We start from the raw sequence: 22,317 nt of genomic DNA on the forward strand, positions 1-22,317 counted from the left end.
CTTAGACTAGACAACTAGACTATAGACTAGACTATAGACTAGACTATAGACTAGACTATAGACTAGACTATAGACTAGACTATAGACTAGACTATAGACTAGACTATAGACTAGACTATAGACTAGACTATAGACTAGCCTATAGACTAGAGACTAGACTAGACTATAGACTAGACTATAGACTAGAGTATAGACTAGACTATAGACTAGACTAAAGACTAGACTATAGACTAGACTATATACTAGACTAAAGACTAGACTATAGACTAGACTATAGACTAGACTATAGACTAGACTATAGACTAGACTATAGACTAGACTATAGACTAGACTATAGACTAGACTATAGACTAGACTATAGACTAGACTATAGACTAGACTATAGACTAGACTATAGACTAGACTATAGACTAGACTATAGACTAGACTATAGACTAGACTATAGACTAGACTATAGACTAGACTATAGACTAGACTATAGACTAGACTATAGACTAGACTATAGACTAGACTATAGAACTAGACTATAGACTAGACTATAGACTAGACTATAGACTAGACTATAGACTAGACTATAGACTAGACTATAGACTAGACTATAGACTAGACTATAGACTAGACTATAGACTATAGACTAGACTATAGACTAGACTATAGACTAGACTATAGACTAGACTATAGACTAGACTATAGACTAGACTATAGACTAGACTATAGACTAGACTATAGACTAGACTATAGACTAGACTATAGACTAGACTATAGACTAGACTATAGACTAGACTATAGACTAGACTAGACTAGACTATGACTAGACTATAGACTAGACTATAGACTAGACTATAGACTAGACTATAGACTAGACTATAGACTAGACTAGACTAGACTATAGACTAGACTATAGACTAGACTATAGACTAGACTATAGACTAGACTATAGACTAGACTATAGACTAACTATAGACTAGACTATAGACTAGACTATAGACTAGACTATAGACTAGACTATAGACTAGACTATAGACTAGATATAGACTAGACTATAGACTAGACTATAGACTAGACTATAGACTAGACTATAGACTAGACTATAGACTAGACTATAGACTAGACTATAGACTAGACTAGACTAGCTATAGACTAGACTATAGACTAGACTATAGACTAACTATAGACTAGACTATAGACTAAACTATAGACTAGACTATAGACTAGACTATAGACTAGACTATAGACTAGACTATAGACTAGACTATAGACTAGACTATATACTAGACTATAGACTAGACTATAGACTAGACTATAGACTAGACTATAGACTAGATTATAGACTAGACTATAGACTAGACTATAGACTAGACTATAGACTAGACTATAGACTAGACTATAGACTAGACTATAGACTAGACTATAGACTAGACTATAGACTAGACTATAGACTAGACTATAGACTAGACTATAGACTAGACTATAGACTAGACTATAGACTAGACTATAGACTAGACTATAGACCATACTATAGACTAGACTATAGACTAGACTATAGACTAGACTATAGACTAGACTATAGACTATATAGACTAGACTATAGACTAGACTATAGACTAGACTATAGACTAGACTATAGACTAGACTATAGACTAGACTATAGACTAGACTATAGACTAGACTATAGACTAGACTATAGACTAGACTATAGACTAGACTATAGACTAGACTATAGACTAGACTATAGACTAGACTATAGACTAGACTATAGACTAGACTATAGACTAGACTATAGACTAGACTATAGACTAGACTATAGACTAGACTATAGACTAGACTAGACTAGACTATAGACTAGACTATAGACTAGACTATAGACTACTATAGACTAGACTATAGACTAGACTATAGACTAGACTATAGACTAGACTATAGACTAGACTATAGACTAGACTATAGACTAGACTATAGACTAGACTATAGACTAGACTATAGACTAGACTATAGACTAGACTATAGACTAGACTATAGACTAGACTATAGACTAGACTATAGACTAGACTATAGAGACTATAGACTAGACTATAGACTACTATAGACTAGACTATAGACTAGACTATAGACTAGACTATAGAACTATGACTAACTATAGCTAGACTATAGACTAGACTATAGACTAGACTATAGACTAGACAATAGAACTAGACTATAGACTAGATATAGACTAGACTATGCTAGACTATGACAGCTATAGACTAGACTATAGACTAGACTTATAGACTAGATATAGACCTAGACTATAGTCCCTAACCGATTAAACGAGTTTTTTCCGCTATGCCATCTCAAAAACTTAACATTGGCACAGTGTGTATTTTTAATTAAGTTTAAAGTTCAAATACCGACTTAGTTATAGGGTATTTATATATTCTCTAAGACCTCTTCCAAACTTATAGAACAATTTCTAGCTTTAGGCAAATACAATAAAGTTTTTCAAAATTTAAAAGTGGTGTAATTTATGTATGGATTTGTATCAGAAACAGATGTCGATAATGATGTCTTTTGTAATGAAATATTTAATAAAATAGAAAACTGTTACTACTAGATGTATTGATATACTAATACTAATATCAATATTATATGCAGTTTAGCTCGTGTCTAATATTTTATAATTTCCAATAAATATAAATCATAGACCAGAAAAAAATCAACACTAAAACTCCATTGTGGTTTTAAAACATATTTTTTGTTAAAAAAAAACCCATTGTTGAGTTGCAAATGATTTCTGAAAAGAGATTATAATTTCGTTTATAGTCATTTAAGATGAATCATTTGAAAACTTATTGATTTTGGTTGTTTTTGTTTTGTATTGATTATTTTATTTAATTTATAGACAATATAAGACAAAAACAACATTTGGAAAAAAATTAAATATGAATTTATCAGACTTCACATATTTACATCATAGTGAATTATGGAAAAAATACGGACTTATACGTCAGACATTAAGAGCATTATTTTTTTCTTTGTTCATTTTTAGACTCGATCGATTGTGTGTCAAATGAATTGAGTAAAATTATAAAAACAAAAACTATGAAATATGAGCAGCCTGCTGGAATAGTAGTAGAATTTATGTTTGTAAGCAAAGCGGCTCTTCAAAAGATCTGCTGAATAATGCAAGAAGTTGAAGATGGAAATGAAGATAAAAAAAATTAATTCTTTGTTTTTGTTTGAAAGAAAAAAACGAACAACAAAATTTAAATACAAGTAGCTGTTTGTAACTAGCAAACTATTAAGTTTTATGATAGTTAATAGTTTAAGTTGCATTTTAATTTTTTATATTATTTTATGTTTGATGTTGCTGCTGTTGTTTGTTTATTATTTATTTTGCCTCTTTGAAAATTGTAACGCATTGTGGTTTTCGGTTGTTTTGCTCTAGATAACGCCCTTGCATTGCAAAGTGATTGGAGTTTGGCAGTTGTTGTTTTTGTTATTGCAGTTTGACAGCACCAACACCACCGACACTAACATCAATACTAAACGGCTTACTAGCCTCTGTAGTTTAAGAAACTGATGCACAGTGTTTAGGAAGAATTAGTAAACAATGATAAGCATTTTTGGGACTATTAACGTGATTAGTCCCTGCAGCTGAAGATATAAAGCTTTATCCATGTTATTCTTAAAGATATCAGTGGTTTATTTTTCTTTAATTAGACAAACATAACATGAAACAAGTAAGAGTGTTATATTCGGCAATGCCGAATCTTATATACCCACCATCAAACCTCGTTTGACTAGAATGAAACTTACTTATGTCGAACTTCATCTATATACTCGTATTTTTTAGGCCAGTTATAAGCGTTAAAGTAATTTTCTGAAGGGGACCTTATATAGGGGGTAGGGTCAATTATGGGTCGATCCTAATATAATTTGGTAGACAGAATTTGGTTCGTATTAAATTTATTTGTGTCGAATTTCATCGCTACACTCGTATTTTTAAGCCATTAATGAGCGTTGCAGTCATTTTCTAAAGGGGACCTTATATGGGGGGTAGAGTCAATCATGGACCTATCCTCATAAAATTTTTTAGATAGATTTTGACTCGTATGAAACTTACTTATGTCGAATTTCATCTATATACTAGTATTTTTAAGCCAGTAATGAGCGTTAAAGTCATTTTCTGAAGGGGACCTTATATGGGGGGTAGGGTCAATTATGAACCGATCCTCATAAAATTTTGCATAATGATTTTGGATCATAAGAAACTTCCATATGCCGAATTTTATCGCTATATTCGTATTTTTAAACAAGTTATGGCTGTTAAAGCTGCTTTTCGAGGGGCCACTTGTATGGGGGCTATCAGAAAATGTGGACCGATATTGCCCATTTTCAATACCAAACAAACCTTACCTGTTAGAAATATTTATGTAAAATTTCAACCCTCTAGCTCTTTCCATTGGGACTCTATCGTGCTTTCAACAGACAGACAGACAGACAGACGGACGGACAGACGGACAGACATGGCTAGATCGACTTAGAATTTAATGAGGACCCAGAATATATATACTTTTGTGGGTCTATGACCAATATTTCGATGTGTTACAAACGGAATGACAAAATCAATATACCCCCCATCTTTTTTGATGGTGGGTATAAAAATTCATGTTATAAATCAACAATACCTTTTTCACCATTTATGAAAATGAGAGGAGTTAAGTTCTAATCCGATCACTTCTGAATTTACAAGATCATTTACTTGATTTGAATAAGGCAGGTTTGGAATAGCTTGAGAAAATTGTATGCGTTTACAGAGACAAAATTAAGCGGAATTAGAAACAAAACTATCGAAGTATTGAGTGGCTGAACTTTTAAGCCGAGAGATCGAAAATATATAAATTCCAGGAAGATCTTTTAACTTTTATTATTCCATCTATAAGATCTTTGCAAAGGGGAATGCGGACAAAGTTTTTCCTCACAATTTCTAGGGCGATCAAAGCAAAATTTAGATGATTTGCATGACTTTCAGTGAAAGAGACAAAGCCTTTCCTAATACAATTTCTAGAGAGATCAAGGCACAATTCACTCGCTCATTTAGATGACTTTAATAAGACTGCGCTGGACTCTTTACAATAAGGATGTTACATAAGTGACTTAACTGTTATAAGTGACAATGTTCTGACTGCAAGATCCGTTTAAAGTGGGAGACAATTTTGGAACGATCGATCGTTATCCATTGCACATCCTTGTAATCCTAACAATCTAAGCTGACGATGCAATTTTAATGATAATAAATTAACTTCAATTGGAGCAATGAATTTTTTTAAATTGGTCTATGATTTCAGTTAATTCACTCTAAACTTTAGAATATTTCATTTATTTATTTTATTAACTTTTTAAAGCCAACAAAATCACTGTAAAATTGCCAACATTTGTATATGAAGGTGGCAGGCAGTACTTTATTGCCATTACTTGTTTAAATAATGAATTGTTTATGAAAAAATAACGAAACTATGTTTATGTAATATTATATACTTCATTTTTATTTTCAACACCTTCCAATTAAGTTAGTTTTTTTTCACAAAGATTTTCAAAAGAATTTCATATGAGTGTGTTCATGTTTTAACATTCCATTTTTTTTTGTATTTGTTTGCACAGGCCTTTGTAAAAGCTGTAACTAGTGGTGTAGAAAACGTCGAAGAAGTCTTACTATCGCCAGAATATCAAAAACAATTAGTGCCACGCGGACCGCGTATAGTGGCTGATAAAACGAAGTCTTTTAAAACCATAGACTCGGAGAATGTACAGAAGAGATCTTTGGCCCAGGACGATGGTAAGATAATAACTGAATCGAAAAAAACCACCGAGCACGAGGTTATAGTAGATGACGAACTGCCAGACAATAAGTCGGTCGAAAGTACAGAACAGATTAAAACTTTAGTAAGTAAATTCTTCAATTAGAAAAGAATAATAATAAAATTTAACAAAAAAATTTCTTAAAAAAAAAACAGGAAGCTAATCAGAGATATTTTAAACAACGTGATGAACAACATGTGGATATTATTAAAGATGGCAAAGTGGTAGGCACTGAAATGAAATACGCTGCCGAGACCATGCACATGGAAAATGATGATATGCTGGAACGTCCAGGTGATTGGGATAGTTTATCAGATCGTATGAGAAAAATGCGCAAACCCCACAATAAATCTATAATGCAGCACCCCAAAGGTAAAAGCAATTAAATAATTTATCCCCAAAAAATAATAATACAATAATACTTTTTTTATTCCCCTTAAGGTGGTGTTTTAATGGATCGCAAGGATGCTCTAACCAAACGTCCTTTAGATTTCGACAAAGAAGAAGAAACTCGCAAAGGTGAAACTATTAAATGGCTAGAATCACATTTTGGCAGCGAATCGACAGCTTCCAATGATTCACGTGAGGAAGATGGAGCAGATGTCATTGAACCAACTAAGAAAACTTACTTTAATGTTACTATCAAATCTAATCAAAATCACACTTCTACCAATGCCCACTATGACGCTAACGACAAAAAGCCCTATGTCAAGCGTGGTGTCCCCCTTGATAATCCCCCTCCGTCCAATAATGGCGCAAAATATTATCAAGGTATTTCAAATTGGAATAATCGCAATGAAGCGGCTATAACGCCCACAACACCAGCTAATCATTTTGCTTCCAAAGCATTTCGTGATGATCTCCATGCTTCCATAGAACGTAATCAATTGAAAAAAAACGAGTGCTGTGTATTCTAAAAAGGATAATTATATAGCAGAAAGTAAACCCTACATAAAACCCATATCCAGCGATAGTTATGTTAGTCGTGAAGATATTTTGCAACAGAAGAGACAAAGTCTTTCCTCACAATTTTTAGCGAGATCAAGACAAAATTCTCGCGATCATTTAGACGATTTGGATAAGGCTGGACCGGGTTCTTTCGAGGATAGCCGCTATATAAGTGGCTCACGCACTGACCTGCACTATGGCATGAATATTAAAGATAAGGAGAAGCGCAATTATACTAGAGCTGAAATAATAGATGATGTGGATTCACCTGTATCACCACGTAAGAATTCTTATGTAGAAGAGCGATCAAAATCTTATGAACGCAGCTATATAGAAAATGCTCGCTATAATTCCTTGCGACGAGAATCACAGCAACATGATTCTCCCTCGCCACACCGGGAAGTGAGTACTTTAGAAAGACCCACCGTGCCTCAACGTAGAAGAAATGGCGAGAAGAAGTTGCGTCAACATACTGAGGTGTTAACAGAAATAAAAACTCCTCTACAGCAAGTGCCAATCGATGTGGCTGAACCGCCACCCGACTATTCACCACCACCCAGAAGTCGATCTTCCTCACCCAGAGAAAATTACAATCATCACGGCTTAAGGACCAAACCTTATGCCCATTCTCAACAGCAAATGTATACACCTTCAGCACAACTGGAACAACAGCCGAGGGAAGCTCAAACTTTAAACAGGAAACAAAACCAACGCACTAGATTTGCTCGCAATACACCTTCACCACCTGTGGTTATATCACAACATCAGACACTGAGACCCAGCATGTTAACACAAACCACACAGACTACACCTTCAACCATTTCAACATCTACCGTGGCATCTCATCGCTCCAGTAAAGTAGGACAGGCTATAGGCAATTCGTTGAGAAAACTTGTTGGCAAATTGAGATCAGCCAGTGTGGAACGTAAATTACGCATGAAATCTAAATCCAAGTCACGAGAACAATCTCCAGCTCCAGCCACCCATCAAGAACAACAACAACTACGCACTTATCAGCAATACAATGTTATTGATAGCCATATAGGAGGAAAACATCATACCACCTCCCACGATGAGTCTGAAGAAGAATATAATAGTCAACAAAGAAGTCATTATCCACCGGGACAAGAAGCTCCAAATAAGTCCAATGCTACTGTAGATCGTAGAACTCTTCTACACTCAAGTTCTTCCCATCCAGTGGGTAATAATCGTGACAATGGCTATAGAGTAATGAGTCCTAAGCATCGCTACTATTTGGGTGAAGATCCTTACTCCAGTACCCTGTATGGTAAGGAGAATGTACATGAGACTATGAAAATGCGCAATGGAGCTGCAGCGCAGCCCTCAAACTACAACAACCGAGAATCTTCCACCTCTTCTCACACTCTAGGACGTTATCAGAAGAGCAATCAACGTATGTCGGGCTCCACGCCTAATCTCAATCAGGCATATCGCTCCACCCAAACATTGCCGCGTAAACTCAACGATCATCCATCTGTACATCATTATGAAACACAAACCGTTAATATAGCCCGTTCGAATGCTACTAGCAAAGTTCAAAGTAAATTACGGCAACAACAACAAGCGCCCTCGGAACAACGTATATCTTATCAGCCGATTAGTCAAAACACTGGACCTCTTAAGCCGGCCAGAACTTATGCCAAGTCACTCAATCGTAGTAAATCATTTAGTGTTCATGCCATGAACGGTAGCAATGATCCTAGTCCCATTTATATGGAAAAATTAACGAGCAACAACTACACGAACAACAATCTACACTCTAGCCAGGCGTATAAGTCAAATCCTCATCTCTACTCTAGTTCCAAGGAAAATACATTGCAACAAAGTGCCCTCAAAAGTCCATCGATTGTTAATCTAATAAGTCGTAGCCAAAAGGATTTAACAAAAATCGGAACAAATGACGACGATACTGATCATTATGCCGAAAGGCAAATGTATACCAACAATAATCGTCATTCAATCACCAAACAACAGCAATATGACGAACGAAAAGTAATGCCAGCTTATAGATCTGGTTCGTATATAGAAGATGATTATAAATATCGACCAGCTCCACATTATCAATTGCAACAGAAGCATTCATTAGAATCTCGCGGCTCTGTGGATATTAACAAGGATACCGCTAGTATTATAAGACACGAAGAATATGTTAGGCAAAAACGAAATCCACCCTCTGGATCCACCATTATTAAAGTACGCAATATGGATTATAGAAAATGAGCATTTTTTTAAAGAAAATATTTCTGAAAGAATTTATAAACGAGAACTGAATACTTTATACTTTTAATAAACCTCCCGCTGCAAACACCAACTTACTCAGTTTCCGATACGTGGGGCACCCACACACACAAATAAAAACCATATAGATTACTGAAAACCCCTTGCTTTTGGCTTTAGTTTCATTTGACATGTTAGCAAATAAAAATCCAAAGCCATTTTAAACGAATTTTAACGACATACATATGTTCGGATTTTTAATATCCGTATCCTAATACTAATAACTACTATTTTAAAAATAAAACATCATTTAAATAAAACGTTAATGGCTTCCATTCTTAATTTAATACAAAATAAAATCTAAATTAAAATTATTTAAACTTAATTAAAATTTAAACAAAAAGAAAAAACATTTAATTTTTAGTTAAATTAAAAAACAATCAAATTAATTATTGTATTAATATTAGTTAAGTAGTTTAAAATCATTTGTTAAAAAAATAATAATATAATAACAATTAATTATAATCTGCTGACATTAAAACAACAAAAAAAATGTATTAACCTATTTTAAGTATAATACCATTTATTGTGGTTGTCAAATGCAATAAAGTGCCAAAATTTAATAAATTTGAAAAATAATTATATTTTTTACGTGTTTTCTTGGTTAGTTCGTAGTTAGTTAGTTAGTTAGTAGTAGTAGTTAGTTAGTTAGTTAGTTAGTTAGTTAGTTAGTGTAGCTAGTGTTAGCTAGTTAGCTAGTTTAGTTAGTTAGCTAGTTAGCTAGGTTAGTTAGTTAGTTAGTTAGTTTAGTTAGTTAGTTAGTTAGTTAGTTAGTTAGTTAGTTAGTTAGTTAGTAGTTAGTTAGTTAGTAGTTAGTTAGTTAGTTAGTTAGTTAGTTAGTTAGTTAGTTAGTTAGTTAGTTAGTTAGTTAGTAGTTAGTTAGTAGTTAGTTAGTTAGTTAGTTAGTTGTTAGTTAGTTAGTTAGTTAGTTAGTTAGTTAGTAGTAGTTAGTTAGTTAGTTAGTTAGTTAGTTAGTTAGTTAGTTAGTTAGTAGTTAGTTAGTTAGTTAGTTAGTTAGTTAGTAGTTAGTTAGTTAGTTATTTAGTTAGTAGTTACTTAGTTAGTTAGTTAGTTAGTTAGTTAGTTAGTTAGTTAGTTAGTTAGTTAGTTAGTAGTTAGTTAGTTAGTTAGTTAGTTAGTTAGTTAGTAGTTAGTTAGTTAGTTAGTTAGTTAGTTAGTTAGTACGTTAGTTAGTTAGTTAGTTAGTTAGTTAGTTAGTTAGTTAGTTAGTTAGTTAGTTAGTTTAGTAGTAGTTAGTTAGTTAGTTAGTTAGTTAGTTAGTTAGTTAGTTAGTTAGTTAGTAGTTAGTAGTTAGTTAGTTAGTTAGTTAGGTAGTTAGTTAGTTAGTTAGTTAGTTAGTAGTTAGTTAGTAGTTAGTTAGTTAGTTAGTTAGTTAGTTAGTTAGTTAGTTAGTTAGTTAGTTAGTTAGTTAGTTAGTTAGTTAGTTAGTTACTTAGTAGTTACTTAGTTAGTTAGTTAGTTGTTAGTTAGTTCAGTTCTAGTAGTTAGTTAGTTAGTTGTTAGTGTTAGTTAGTTAGTTAGTTAGAGTTAGTTAGTTATTAGTTAGTTAGTTAGTTAGTTAGTAGTTAGTAGTTAGTTAGTTAGTTCGTTAGTTAGTTAGTTAGTTAGTTAGTTAGTTATGTAGTTAGTTAGTTAGTTAGTTAGTTATTTAGTTCAGTTAGTTAGTTATTAGTTAGTTAGTTAGTTAGTTAGTTAGTTAGTTAATAGTTAGTTAGTTAGTTAGTTAGTTAGTTAGTTAGTTAGTAGTTAGTTAGTTAGTTAGTTAGTTAGTTAGTTAGTTAGGTTAGTTAGTTAGTTAGTTAGTTAGTAGTTAGTTAGTTAGTTAGTTAGTAGTTAGTTAGTTAGGTTAGTTAGTTAGTTAGTTAGTTAGTTAGTAGTTAGTATATTAGTTAGTAGTAGTTAGTTAGTTAGTAGTTAGTTAGTTAGTTAGTTAGTAGTTAGTTAGTTAGTTAGTAGTTAGTTAGTAGTTAGTTAGTTAGTTAGTTAGTTAGTTAGTTAGTTATTAGTTGTTAGTTGTGGCCTCCGGTAGGTTAGTGGTTAGTGTTCTAGTCTGGTAGACCGGAGGTGGTGGGTTCGATTCCCACCTGAGGCACTGGTTAAGGAGCGCACAACAGGCCCGATAGAGGCCTAGGTGTATTTCTTCGGATTTGATGTATATACATCCTCCTTTCAAACTAACTAACTAACTAACTAACTAGTTAGTTAGTTAGTTAGTTAGTTAGTTAGTTAGTTAGTTAGTTAGTTAGTTAGTTAGTTAGTTAGTTAGTTAGTTAGTTAGTTAGTTAGTTAGTTAGTTAGTTAGTTAGTTAGTTAGTTAGTAGTTAGTTAGTTAGTTAGTTAGTTAGTTAGTAGTTAGTTAGTTAGTTAGTAGTTAGTAGTAGTTAGTTAGTTAGTTAGTTAGTTAGTTAGTTAGTTAGTTAGTTAGTTAGTTAGTTAGTTAGTTAGTTAGTTAGTTAGTTAGTTAGTTAGTTAGTTAGTTAGTTAGTTAGTTAGTTAGTTAGTTAGTTAGTTAGTTAGTTAGTTAGTTAGTTAGTAGTTAGTTAGTTAGTTAGTAGTTAGTTAGTTAGTTAGTTAGTTAGTTAGTTAGTTAGTTAGTTAGTTAGTTAGTTAGTTAGTTAGTTAGTTAGTTAGTTAGTTAGTTAGTTAATTAGATATTTTAAAACAAGCTTTTAATAAAAAACTTTAAATTACGTTCACTGTTATAAACGAATCTACGAATTTCCAACAAATTTCTTTATGTGTATAATAAAAAATTATCTGGCTACCTTACGTTTTTACCTAAACATCTGGTATCACCGACAGTAAAAACAATTTGACATTTCAGAGAAAAGCCAAAATAATTTGCGTCGAATGTAGTTTTTTGTTTATTACAAATATTTATTGTGAAATTTTATTAAATTTAAGTTAAAATTATAAAATATGGTGGTCGAAAGTAAAGCTACACAAAATACAAGTGAAACAAATGATGATGAACACATGAAAGAGCCTGAGGAATGCGACAACAAAAAAGAAGAAAAATGTGACAGCAACAACGCGTTCGATACTAAAGAAAATACAAATAGCAACAACAATGAAGCGGCTGCGACAAACAATACAGCCCCAGTGCAAAAAACAAATGTAAACACCACAGCCGGTCCCAATCAAGAAATGGAAATTAACATTGGCGATGTTTATATGATCAAAAGGACGGATGGTAATGTTCATGCGGCACAAATCATACAATCAAGAGAATGTGAACAGGGAACAAATCCTCAACAACAAGAATACTATGTTCATTATGTAGGACTAAATCGTCGTCTAGATGAATGGGTGTCGAGAGATCGTATAACAGACTGCACGGAAGCTGAAGGTGGAGGAGCTGCAGCAGCAGGAGGTCCAGATGTGGCAGACTCAGTGGGAGCCAAAACCATTAAACAATTGAGTAAAGAACAGATAGCTTCATTGGAAAATCCCTCAGCCGTAGAGAATAGTGATCGCAAATTGACTAGAAATCAAAAAAGACGTCATGATGAAATAAATCATGTGCAAAAGACATATGCCGAAATGGATCCCACCACGGCAGCTTTAGAAAAAGAACATGAGGCCATTACTAAAGTAAAGTATATAGACAAACTACGCATTGGAAGATTCGAGATAGACACTTGGTATTTTAGCCCCTATCCGGATGAATATGGCAAAGTGGGCACCTTATATGTGTGTGAATATTGCCTGAAATATATGCGTTTTCAAAAAACCTATCGTTACCATGCCTCAGAATGTACTCAAAGACAACCACCGGGCAATGAAATTTACCGTAAAGGTACTATCTCCATATTTGAGATTGATGGCAAGGATCACAAGTTGTATTGCCAAATGTTATGTCTCATGGCAAAACTATTTCTAGATCACAAAACTTTATACTACGATGTGGAACCGTTTTATTTTTATGTTTTATGTGAAATTGACAAAAAGGGTGCACATATAGTGGGTTACTTTTCCAAAGAGAAAGAGTCACCGGAAAATAATAATGTTGCCTGCATTTTAATTTTACCACCATACCAGCGCAAAGGTTATGGCAAACTTTTAATAGCTTTTAGCTATGAATTGTCACGACGTGAGGGTGTTGTAGGCAGTCCTGAGAAACCATTATCCGACTTGGGTCGCCTTTCTTATCGCAGCTATTGGGCCTACACTTTGCTGGAGTTAATGAAAGATTGCCGCACTACTACGCAAAGCATTAAGGAATTAAGTGAACTAAGTGGCATTACTCATGACGACATCATCTACACATTGCAGTCCATGAAAATGGTTAAATACTGGAAGGGTCAACATGTTATTTGCGTAACACCGAAAACTATTATGGAACATTTACAATTGCCCCAATTTAAGAGACCAAAATTGACCGTTGATCCGGCCTACTTGAGATGGTGTCCGCCTAAGCGGGCACCCGGTGGTAAATTTAGCAAAAAAGCTTAAGTTTAGTGTGTAGTTTGAGTATTTATTGTTTAAAATAAATGATAGCTCGTTAAAAAAATAAATCTAATGTGTTATTTTTTTTAAATTGTTTAATGGATTTATAGATTTGGTATAAATATAATTATATTTTTTATGGATTGAAAAAGTTTTTACAAAGCTATAGATTATCTAAGTTGTAGAAATTTCATAGCAAACAGGCCAAACTTATTTTGGATCTAAATGTGTTTAATAATTTCATAGAGAATAAAATCTACGGAATTGAAACAATTCTAAGAAATGATTTCTTATAAAAAAAAACGATTTTACATAAAGGGAAGCTATAGTGCAAACTTTTCTTGGATCTTGCTCCATGTAAACCGTTGACTTAATTAAAACTATTTATAGAAGGTCCATGTCAAAATCGCATTCCACCAGGAAATTGCAAGAACTGTAATTTCTTATACCCGGACCACTTTTAATAGAATACAAATTATAAGGATTAACTAACCTCAGATACGACGCTTGTAATTAAAGTTTTTGTTGCCGTTCCCTGGGAACAACTTCTGGTTAATACATCAAATTACCATATCTATAGAATATCCCTACCATATTAATTTCATTGGTTGTTATATCCTACACCACTACAGTGGGGAGGGTATTATGCGTTTGTGCTGAAGTTTGTAATGCCTAAAATACTGTTCCTACACCCACGATAAGAATACCAATCAACCCAGAATCACTCTCTGAAGCTGTCTGTCCAAACATTTACAACTCGTTATAGATAGCGATTTTCAAGATAATTCGATGAAATTTAAAACATAATCTTCTCCTAACTAAAGGACATTTGAAAATGGCTGAAATCAGTCCGAATGAGCGTTTTAAAACAATCATAATTTTTTAAATTAACTGCAAAAACTTTGGTTCATGAAACAGTGATGCCAATTTATTAGCTAAATTTTCACACATGGTAACACACTTAACAATAAAAGTAAATACTTGTTAATGAACAATAAGGCAACACTAAATAAAAACAAAAACAACAAATTAAGGTTTTAGATTTTCCCTTTACCGGAGAAAAATTTTATAAAAACTCTTAAAATCTTATTTAATTTAAGCATTCCATAAACATGGGACTCTTATCGGATCCCTCCTTAACACCACGCCATAAATTTGGCAAAATTCTCACCAAATATCATTCCAAATTAGGCTGGCTTCTATATTTGGCCAGTATTGTATGGTTTGGCTGTCTGGGTCATAAGGACTTTAATCATGGTACTTATCTATCGGAAAATGCTTTATCACCTGGTAAGTAAATTAAAAACTTTAATAAAAACATAAATTTTATTAAAATATTTTACATATATGCATAGGTTTGGTCTATCCCGAAATCAAACAAGACTCCAGCCGTTGGGCACAACAATTGGTGGACGAATTAAAGGCTGAACGTGAGACCCACAAATCTACCACACCACATGCTTGGATCTCAGCTAAAATGAAGCAAATTGGTTTAGAAACCTATGTTCATAACTACACTTTGCGTTATCCCTTCGGCGGAGGCAAAGAGTTTCATGGCAAAAATGTTTATGGTATTTTGAGAGCACCACGCACCAGCTCCACAGAGGGTTTAGTATTTTCTGCACCCTATAGACCGCCTTCTTCATATCACACTGATATTGTGGCTAGTGTACCAATTTTATTGGCTTTTGCAGATTTTGCGAGAAGTAAACAATTCTTCAGCATTTTTTATAGTTTTTAATGAATTGTTTGTTTTATAGAGAAAAATTACTGGGCTAAGGATATTATTTTCCTAGTAACCGAACAGGAACAACTTGGTATGCATGCCTTTCTAGAAGCCTATTTTAATACCGAAATGGATGAGAATACAAAACAAAATACTTTTCTAAACTACGGAAACTTGCCGGCACGAGCCGGATCTCTGCAGGCCGCTTTAAATATAGAAGTACAGGACTTGGATATAGGTAATGAAATAGAAAATTCAAAACTAAACATTCAATTTTGCTTTTCTTTAATATTTATTGACTCTGAATTAAATTTTTTCCTTTAAAGATTATATTGATGTTAAGATTGAAGGCTTAAATGGTCAATTACCCAATTTGGATATGTTCAATTTGGTACAGCGCATTACCGCCCGTGAAGGCATAATTTCCGGCTATAAACAAACCCCCATAAAGAAACGTCGTTCCTCACAATACACTTCGGTGGAGAGTAATATAAAAAACTTACTTAGCATGTTGCTGAGTCAAACTACAGGAGTGCCAAATGGCAATCATGGTCTTTTTCATAGACATCGCATTGAATCCTTAACCCTGGAAGCTGTTAAGAGACCAAATACCGGCAGTAATCGTTACAATGGTGGCCTGCCCTTATTAAAAACCATAGAGGGAATATCACGCAGCCTTAACAATTTATTGGAACGTTTTCATCAAAGTTATTTCTTTTATATATTGGCCCAAAATGATCGTTTTGTATCCATTGGAGATTATATGCCTTGTCTGGTATTGTTGGTGGTACCTTTGTTTATTAAATCATTTCTCATGTGGCTTATAGCTGGCGGTCAGGTTAAGGATGGTGATAAAGAGGATACGGAAGAACAAGTTACTTATATTAAGGATGATGAACATAACGAAGTGCAATTAGTACCTGCCATTATGTTTATTATTTATGCTTGTGCCATAGGTTACATGTGTCAACAATTACTTACCCTAGAATTAGTGGTGAATACTCTCTCCTCTTACGGCTTAACTACTGCCCAAAGTGTAACTGTTTCTATGCTTTTATGGGTAATATTGGCTATTATTTTGCCATTCGTGTACCGTTTGTCGGTGACCGCCATGCATTGGTTGCATTTAGCATCTTTAGTGGGCCTAGGCACCGCTTTGGTAGTAGTGGGTCTTCTCAATTTCGCTTTGGCCTTTTTGATTGCCTTGGTTTGTGTACCTTTGGCTGTGGGTGTTAAACCCAATATGCAAAAGGGTTTTCGTAAATCATTTCTTACCTTTTATTGTGTTCTTTTGAATCCTATAGTATTTATTTATGGTTTAGTTTTCATTTTGACCTTGTTCCAATTTCCTGAATTGAAAATGAAGGAAATTGCTTTGCGTGCCGTCAATGCTAGTATGGATGCCATAACATTTTCGTTAACCGATAATTTGGTAAGTTTTTTAAGATTTAAAAAAACTAGATTTAAATTTATAGAAAACTTTGAATTAATTTGTGAATTTCTTTTTGTAGATTTATAACAATTGGTTGTGCACAATTGTCTCCTCAGTATTACTGCCCTTATGGTGCTGCTTTTGGACTTTGGTTTTAAACAAAACTAAGAATGAACCTATACTTAGCTCAACTAGCAAGAAAATGGACTAAATTAATCATTCTACATCAAGTCCTGAAATCTATTTTTTACATTGTAAGCTAAAAAAATAAAATTTTTTTATGTAAATTAAAAAAAAATAAAACAAAACTACCAAAAACTTTAATAAACTAAACACAACTTTTATATATTTATATATAAATTTTTATTTTTTTTTAATTTATACTTAAATATTATGTTTTTATAATACAATAATAATGGATATTTTACGAGTAAAAAAAGGAAGAGGAAATTTACATTTATTAAGTTTTATTCTTTAATTGTTAGTAGTAAATATTGGTAATATGTATAGTGTATAAAGGGTGCATATACAAAAAAAAATTCTTCAAGTTTATATGCAAAAATGTAATGACAATGAATTTTTGCTAATTCATTTGGTTTGTTTGTTTTGCCTTAAAATCAATTTATTAATTATTTATAGGTTGATTATTGTTATTGAGGTCTTATATTATATCTTTAAGTTTTATATAGACTTGGTGCAGAAAACAAAAATAATAAAACAAAGGAATTGTTTTTTATACTTAAACTTAAGATAGTATAGGTTTAAAAAAAACGACTACGGTTTAACGTATGATACTTCAAAATATATATAAATTTTTGCGCTTAAAACTAAAATTTCAAAAGAAAAAAAAAACAAAATATATATCAACGAAATGTTAAATATTTGTATATGCTACTCGTAAATCTCGTATATTTTAAAAATCAACGAGTAGTTTAAGAGTTTTCAACTTGTTACAATAATAGAAAATATAATAATATTTAAAAAGTTTTACCAATTAATGTAAAAAAAAAATAGTTAAGCAACAATCTACAACTATTTTGCCATGATGATATTCCATTATAAAATTATTAAAATTTTTATGTTTAAAAAGTTTTATATATTAAATTCCATTGCCAATAGTGTAACTGTTAGTCTAACTTTGTATTTGCTTCAGTTTTAATTGATTTTGTTTAAAGGTACTTTCTTTACATCCCTCCCCTAATCCGGCTGACGACTACTTTTGCTTTTCGAAATTCAATGATCTGGGCATTAAGGCGAGATTCTTAAGACAAGCATGTGCCTGTTGCACCATATACTGTTGATCTTTGGTTTGACCACAGGCCATTTTCTCCCATTTAGGATCTAAATATTGTTGTGAACTTCGCTGGCGTGACACCACAGTGTCCAGCTGTGGCCTATTCTCCTTCTTAGCCTCTTCATCTCTGGCCTCATCATCATCGAGTAACAAATCATTTTCACTGCACAGTGTATCCCGCATTATGCTAGATTCACCGGATATTAAAAATTTACTGGGAGTTTCTGTTTCAAATGGTTGAGATTTTTTATCCATTTTGCCATCGTTGTTAGAAGAGTGATTTGTGGGCATAATATTTTCACCCCAGGAAGTTATAAGAGATTTGCGTGCTTTCTTTGTGGGTGGAGGAAGTTGAGAGTTGTTAACATTGCTACCACCACCTCCTCCCACGGTTGTTGTCGTTACGGGTATGTTTTCCTTTTTGACTGTAACTTTATTTGATTGATTAGTGTCATTTAATTGCTCGTCATGTATGATTTCGGCCAGATCCTCAACTAAACTGGAGGGACTTGGTGGAATGTAACGTTCGCCACGACGTTTTTTACCCAAGGCAGCCAGTGCATTTTTGAAAGGTGTTGGTGTACGAGGACCAATAAAACCTACAAAAGAGTAAAATTATTAAATATGAAAATTTACAAGACAATTTTTGATAAATATAGAAAATGTTCGATAAATTTTTTATTTTATAGGAAATTTCGCTAAATTATCAACTTATAAAAAAAAATTTCGATAAATTTTTAACTAAAACTTTATCTAACATTTTCGATAAATTCTAAATTTTATTTTATAGAAAATTCTAATTAAATAAAATCTTGAATTTAGAAAACGTTCGATAAATGTTCACTAACTTTAACTTTTTCCAATTTAATTCATATTATAAATGCAATTATAGAAAACTAATGCAATTGCTGGACAATGAGTCACCCTCTCTATAAATATATATTTTGATACGATATCATTAAACCGACTACTAGATGCTAAAAACAAAACCACAAACCCAAAGAAACAGTTTGCTGTACATACACACATATTAAGTTTATTTAACTTTTTTACCCTCAAACAAAACCGGTGCCATTGATAAGCAACTTGAAATGATTTTTTTCTAAAAAGCAATAACAATGAGATGTAGAATAAAAATTCCATATAAAGCTAGACAACATAATTAAACGTAAATAGCAAATTTTTACTAAATCCTAAAAAAATAACCTTGTTATTAAGATTTTTTTTGGAAATACTTACTTTTATGTGGCGTTTCTATAGAAGAATTTTCCAATTCCTTTTTCATATCAGCGCCCACACGATTATGATTCTTGTTGACTGGTGTACTGGCATGCAAATTCATATCTTCGAATGTGGTTAGACAGGGTGAATTCAAGAATTGACTGGGTGAAAAGGGAAGAGTCTTGATAGGTGTTATTACTGGTGAATCCGGTAATTTGAGTTCACTTTTAACGGTAGCATGATTTAGATAATGACTATTAAGATTGTAATCCTGTGTTTGTTGATTTTGTTGTTTGGCTCTTTTTAAAATATTTGGTGTAGGTCTGGTGGACATTTTAGTCATGCTGGGTTTCTGCTCTGAGGCTAGATTTTTATTTTCATTGCGTTGTAAGATTTGGGCAGATAAAACTAAGCCGGGAGTCATGACAGCACCCGATTTGATGAGAGTTTTTAGGTGTGATCGGGAAGCTTTCAAGTCTGAACAGGGACGTGAAGATTTGCGTTCATTGTCATAATATTTGCGACGCATGGTGGAATTCCAATGGTTTTTTATAGCATTATCTGTACGTCCTGGCAAAAGTTTAGCTATTTTAGCCCACTGATTACCCCATTGCATGTGAGCTTGATAGATTATGCGATCCTCTTCTTCAGTCCAGGCGGTTTTCTTAATGTTAGGATTGAGGTGGTTGTGCCAACGTTCTCGGCACTGTTTGCCAATGCGTCCATTGAGATAACGCGCTATAAGTGTCCATTTTTTGGGACCAAAACGTCTGACCAGTTCCATGACTTTTTCATCTTCTTCCTTAGTCCAGGGACCCTTAATCAATTCAGGATTAAGAACTTTAGCCCAACGTTGCTGGACCTGAGGCTCAGTGCGATCTTTAAAATGGGGAGCTATAAGATCCCATCTATCACCATGTTGCTCTACCAGTGATTTAAGGAGAGTATCCTCCGACTTAGACCAACGTTTACCAAAGCCACCCGAACTGCCATTGTTATTGCGGGAGCTAATGCTGCTGGCATCATCATCACAACGGGCATCAACATCTGAATATTCCGACTCGGCAGATTCAGCACTAACACTGTCTCTTTGTTCGCTAATGGACACAGAATATGTTTCATATTTCATCATCATTAATGATCTTCTCCTCTTTTCCAACGCAAACAATTATGATAGTATTTCACTTGTTGTTTTCGATTGTGGTAATACTGGTGTACTTTACCCTGACAGTATAGACAATTGGCGTAATGTCTTAGGTGTGGCCGTTCACGATAATGATCATAGACTTCGATGAGAGAAGAGGATTTAAAAGTTTCCCCACAACTAAAACAAGTTAGATATTCAAAGCCCTCTATAACACCGTCTCGCAAACGGAAATGTGTAGCATCCCTTTCACTTAGACCTGGTGATTCTATATTTGTTGTTGTAGCTGATAATGACGTAGTTGTTGAATCTTCTATACCAGTTGTTATAGTTGTTGTTGTAGTAGATGTATTTATAAATTCCCTTGTTGAATGTGTGTTATTGAAGTTGTTGTTAAAATTGTTGTTGTTTAAGTTTCCATTTTCGGCCATTAAACGCAAGCGTAACTACCCCCCTACCATCAACAGCAGAAGGTCTTTTCATCAAAATTTATTATCAATATCAATGATAGTCCCAAATCAAGCAACACACACATTCACGCACAAACTATGAATACTTAAACATCTCCTTTGGATTGTAAGTTTGTAGTTTAGCTTGCTTTAATGAATTCTAAACAAAAACTCAAATTGTGTGCTTGTTTATCTTATTTATTATAAATTCTCAAAAATGTTTTTTCTTTCTGTTTTTATCCACACACACGTACGTTTAACAAACACTTCACATACAAGCTGTTTGCTTCTTTTCTGTTCAAAGCTAAAATAGAAGAAGAAAATGACAGTTTACAAAATAGAAAAAAAAAACAAACATGATGAGACAGCAGCGAAGTCGGCGTAGAAGTTGTATTTCATTAAAAAAGTTGGAGACAAACATTTATTTCTAAATTTGTTGTAAGTACGACCTTAAGCTTTAGATCTATCTTAACCAACATTTTTCATTTTATTCAAATGTTGGTATAACTTAAAGAAACATTTGAAAAACAAACGCTGCTGCGGCGTAATTTTTTTCTCTGTCTAAAAAAAAAAATGACAGCTGCTTGTAGCAGCACGCTTTTTTTCTTCACTCTATTGTAAGGCCGTCGTTGGACAACAAAAATTTTCTATTTCAATTTTCACTATTTCTTTCTGCAATTCTATAAAACTTTCAATTTACCCGAATAAAACTTTTCTCGTACTTTCAATTTATATCAAATTTATTATTTTTTACTTAATAAAACCATGAAAAAATATAAAAATTTATACGCAGCGAAAAAAATTCTTCTTTATAAACCGTTTATTATCGATAATTTTAGATGGCCATTTTGAAATTAAAGATAAATTGAGAGTTGCCATACCGAGAGAAATAGCAAGTGGCAGCTGTGTTCGTAATATAAACAAAAGCTAAATGATGTGAGATAAAATGAGTAGAGTAGGGTTCTTAAATCGACTTTAAAATAATAGAAGAATTGACTTTTTTTGTTGGAAATGTCGAAAATTTTAAGTTTGAAAAAACAATTGAAAAATAATTATTTAATTTAATTAAAAAATATTTAAAAACATTCCAAAATTCTTCATATGTTAGCTTTAAGTATGAAGAAAAATATTTTTTTGTGTTTTTTAAATATGCATGTAAAAGTAAGTTATTTTCATTCGAATTTAAATTTTCTCCTATACAATATTTATATTTCCTTTAGGACTTTATGTGTTATGATATACCTTTTGGTTGTGAAATTCAAATATTTATTTTCTTTCGAAAATTCAAAAAGTCGACTTTTCATGAAACGAAAAGAGTCTAAAATCGACTTTTCATAAATCGCAAAAAGTCGTAAAGTCGACTTTTCAAAAATACAAAAAAAACCAAAAAAAATAAATAATTTTATAATGTTTGTTCGTAATCGAATAAATTCCGAAACTCGAAATTCAATAATAATAATAATATAATAATATAATAATAATAATAATAATAATAAT

The 22,317-nt window shown here is 32.8% G+C and overlaps 4 protein-coding genes across 4 annotated transcripts in view; 3 read left to right on the plus strand and 1 right to left on the minus strand.

The window, feature by feature from the left end:
* The window catches only part of LOC119610910, a 46,353-nt gene extending 36,690 nt beyond the window's left edge, over positions 1-9,663 (plus strand). The window contains 4 exon segments of the mRNA XM_037966325.1: positions 5,641-5,922; positions 5,994-6,210; positions 6,280-6,727; positions 6,729-9,663. Of these exon segments, the coding sequence (XP_037822253.1) occupies positions 5,641-5,922; positions 5,994-6,210; positions 6,280-6,727; positions 6,729-9,027 (3,246 nt within the window). The 3' untranslated portion in view covers positions 9,028-9,663.
* A 2,243-nt stretch (positions 9,664-11,906) lies between these two features.
* On the plus strand, positions 11,907-13,619 carry LOC119610920 (histone acetyltransferase KAT8-like). Its single transcript, XM_037966339.1, has one exon. It carries the CDS (start codon positions 12,025-12,027, stop codon positions 13,558-13,560), a length of 1,536 nt encoding a protein of 511 aa, XP_037822267.1. The 5' UTR covers positions 11,907-12,024; the 3' UTR covers positions 13,561-13,619.
* Positions 13,620-14,569: 950 nt separating this feature from the next.
* LOC119610913 (glycosylphosphatidylinositol anchor attachment 1 protein-like) lies at positions 14,570-17,062 on the plus strand. Its single transcript, XM_037966328.1, has 5 exons — positions 14,570-14,844; positions 14,910-15,260; positions 15,315-15,518; positions 15,607-16,712; positions 16,792-17,062. The coding sequence occupies exons 1-5, from the start codon at positions 14,667-14,669 to the stop codon at positions 16,921-16,923; spliced, it is 1,971 nt and encodes a 656-aa protein (XP_037822256.1). The 5' UTR covers positions 14,570-14,666; the 3' UTR covers positions 16,924-17,062.
* Positions 17,058-21,659, minus strand: LOC119610914 (myb protein-like). The gene is made up of 3 exons (XM_037966329.1): positions 21,521-21,659; positions 19,246-21,124; positions 17,058-18,605 (listed from the first exon to the last, which is right to left on the minus strand). Exons 2-3 carry the CDS (start codon positions 20,360-20,362, stop codon positions 17,926-17,928), a joined length of 1,797 nt encoding a protein of 598 aa, XP_037822257.1. The 5' UTR covers positions 20,363-21,124; positions 21,521-21,659; the 3' UTR covers positions 17,058-17,925.
* Between the last annotated feature and the right edge of the window lie 658 nt (positions 21,660-22,317).

This window comes from Lucilia sericata, unplaced genomic scaffold (assembly GCF_015586225.1).
Source record: "Lucilia sericata isolate MDLA Ls3-8-SP2 unplaced genomic scaffold, ASM1558622v1 Contig001309F_arrow, whole genome shotgun sequence".
Taxonomy (NCBI): Eukaryota; Metazoa; Arthropoda; class Insecta; order Diptera; family Calliphoridae; genus Lucilia; species Lucilia sericata.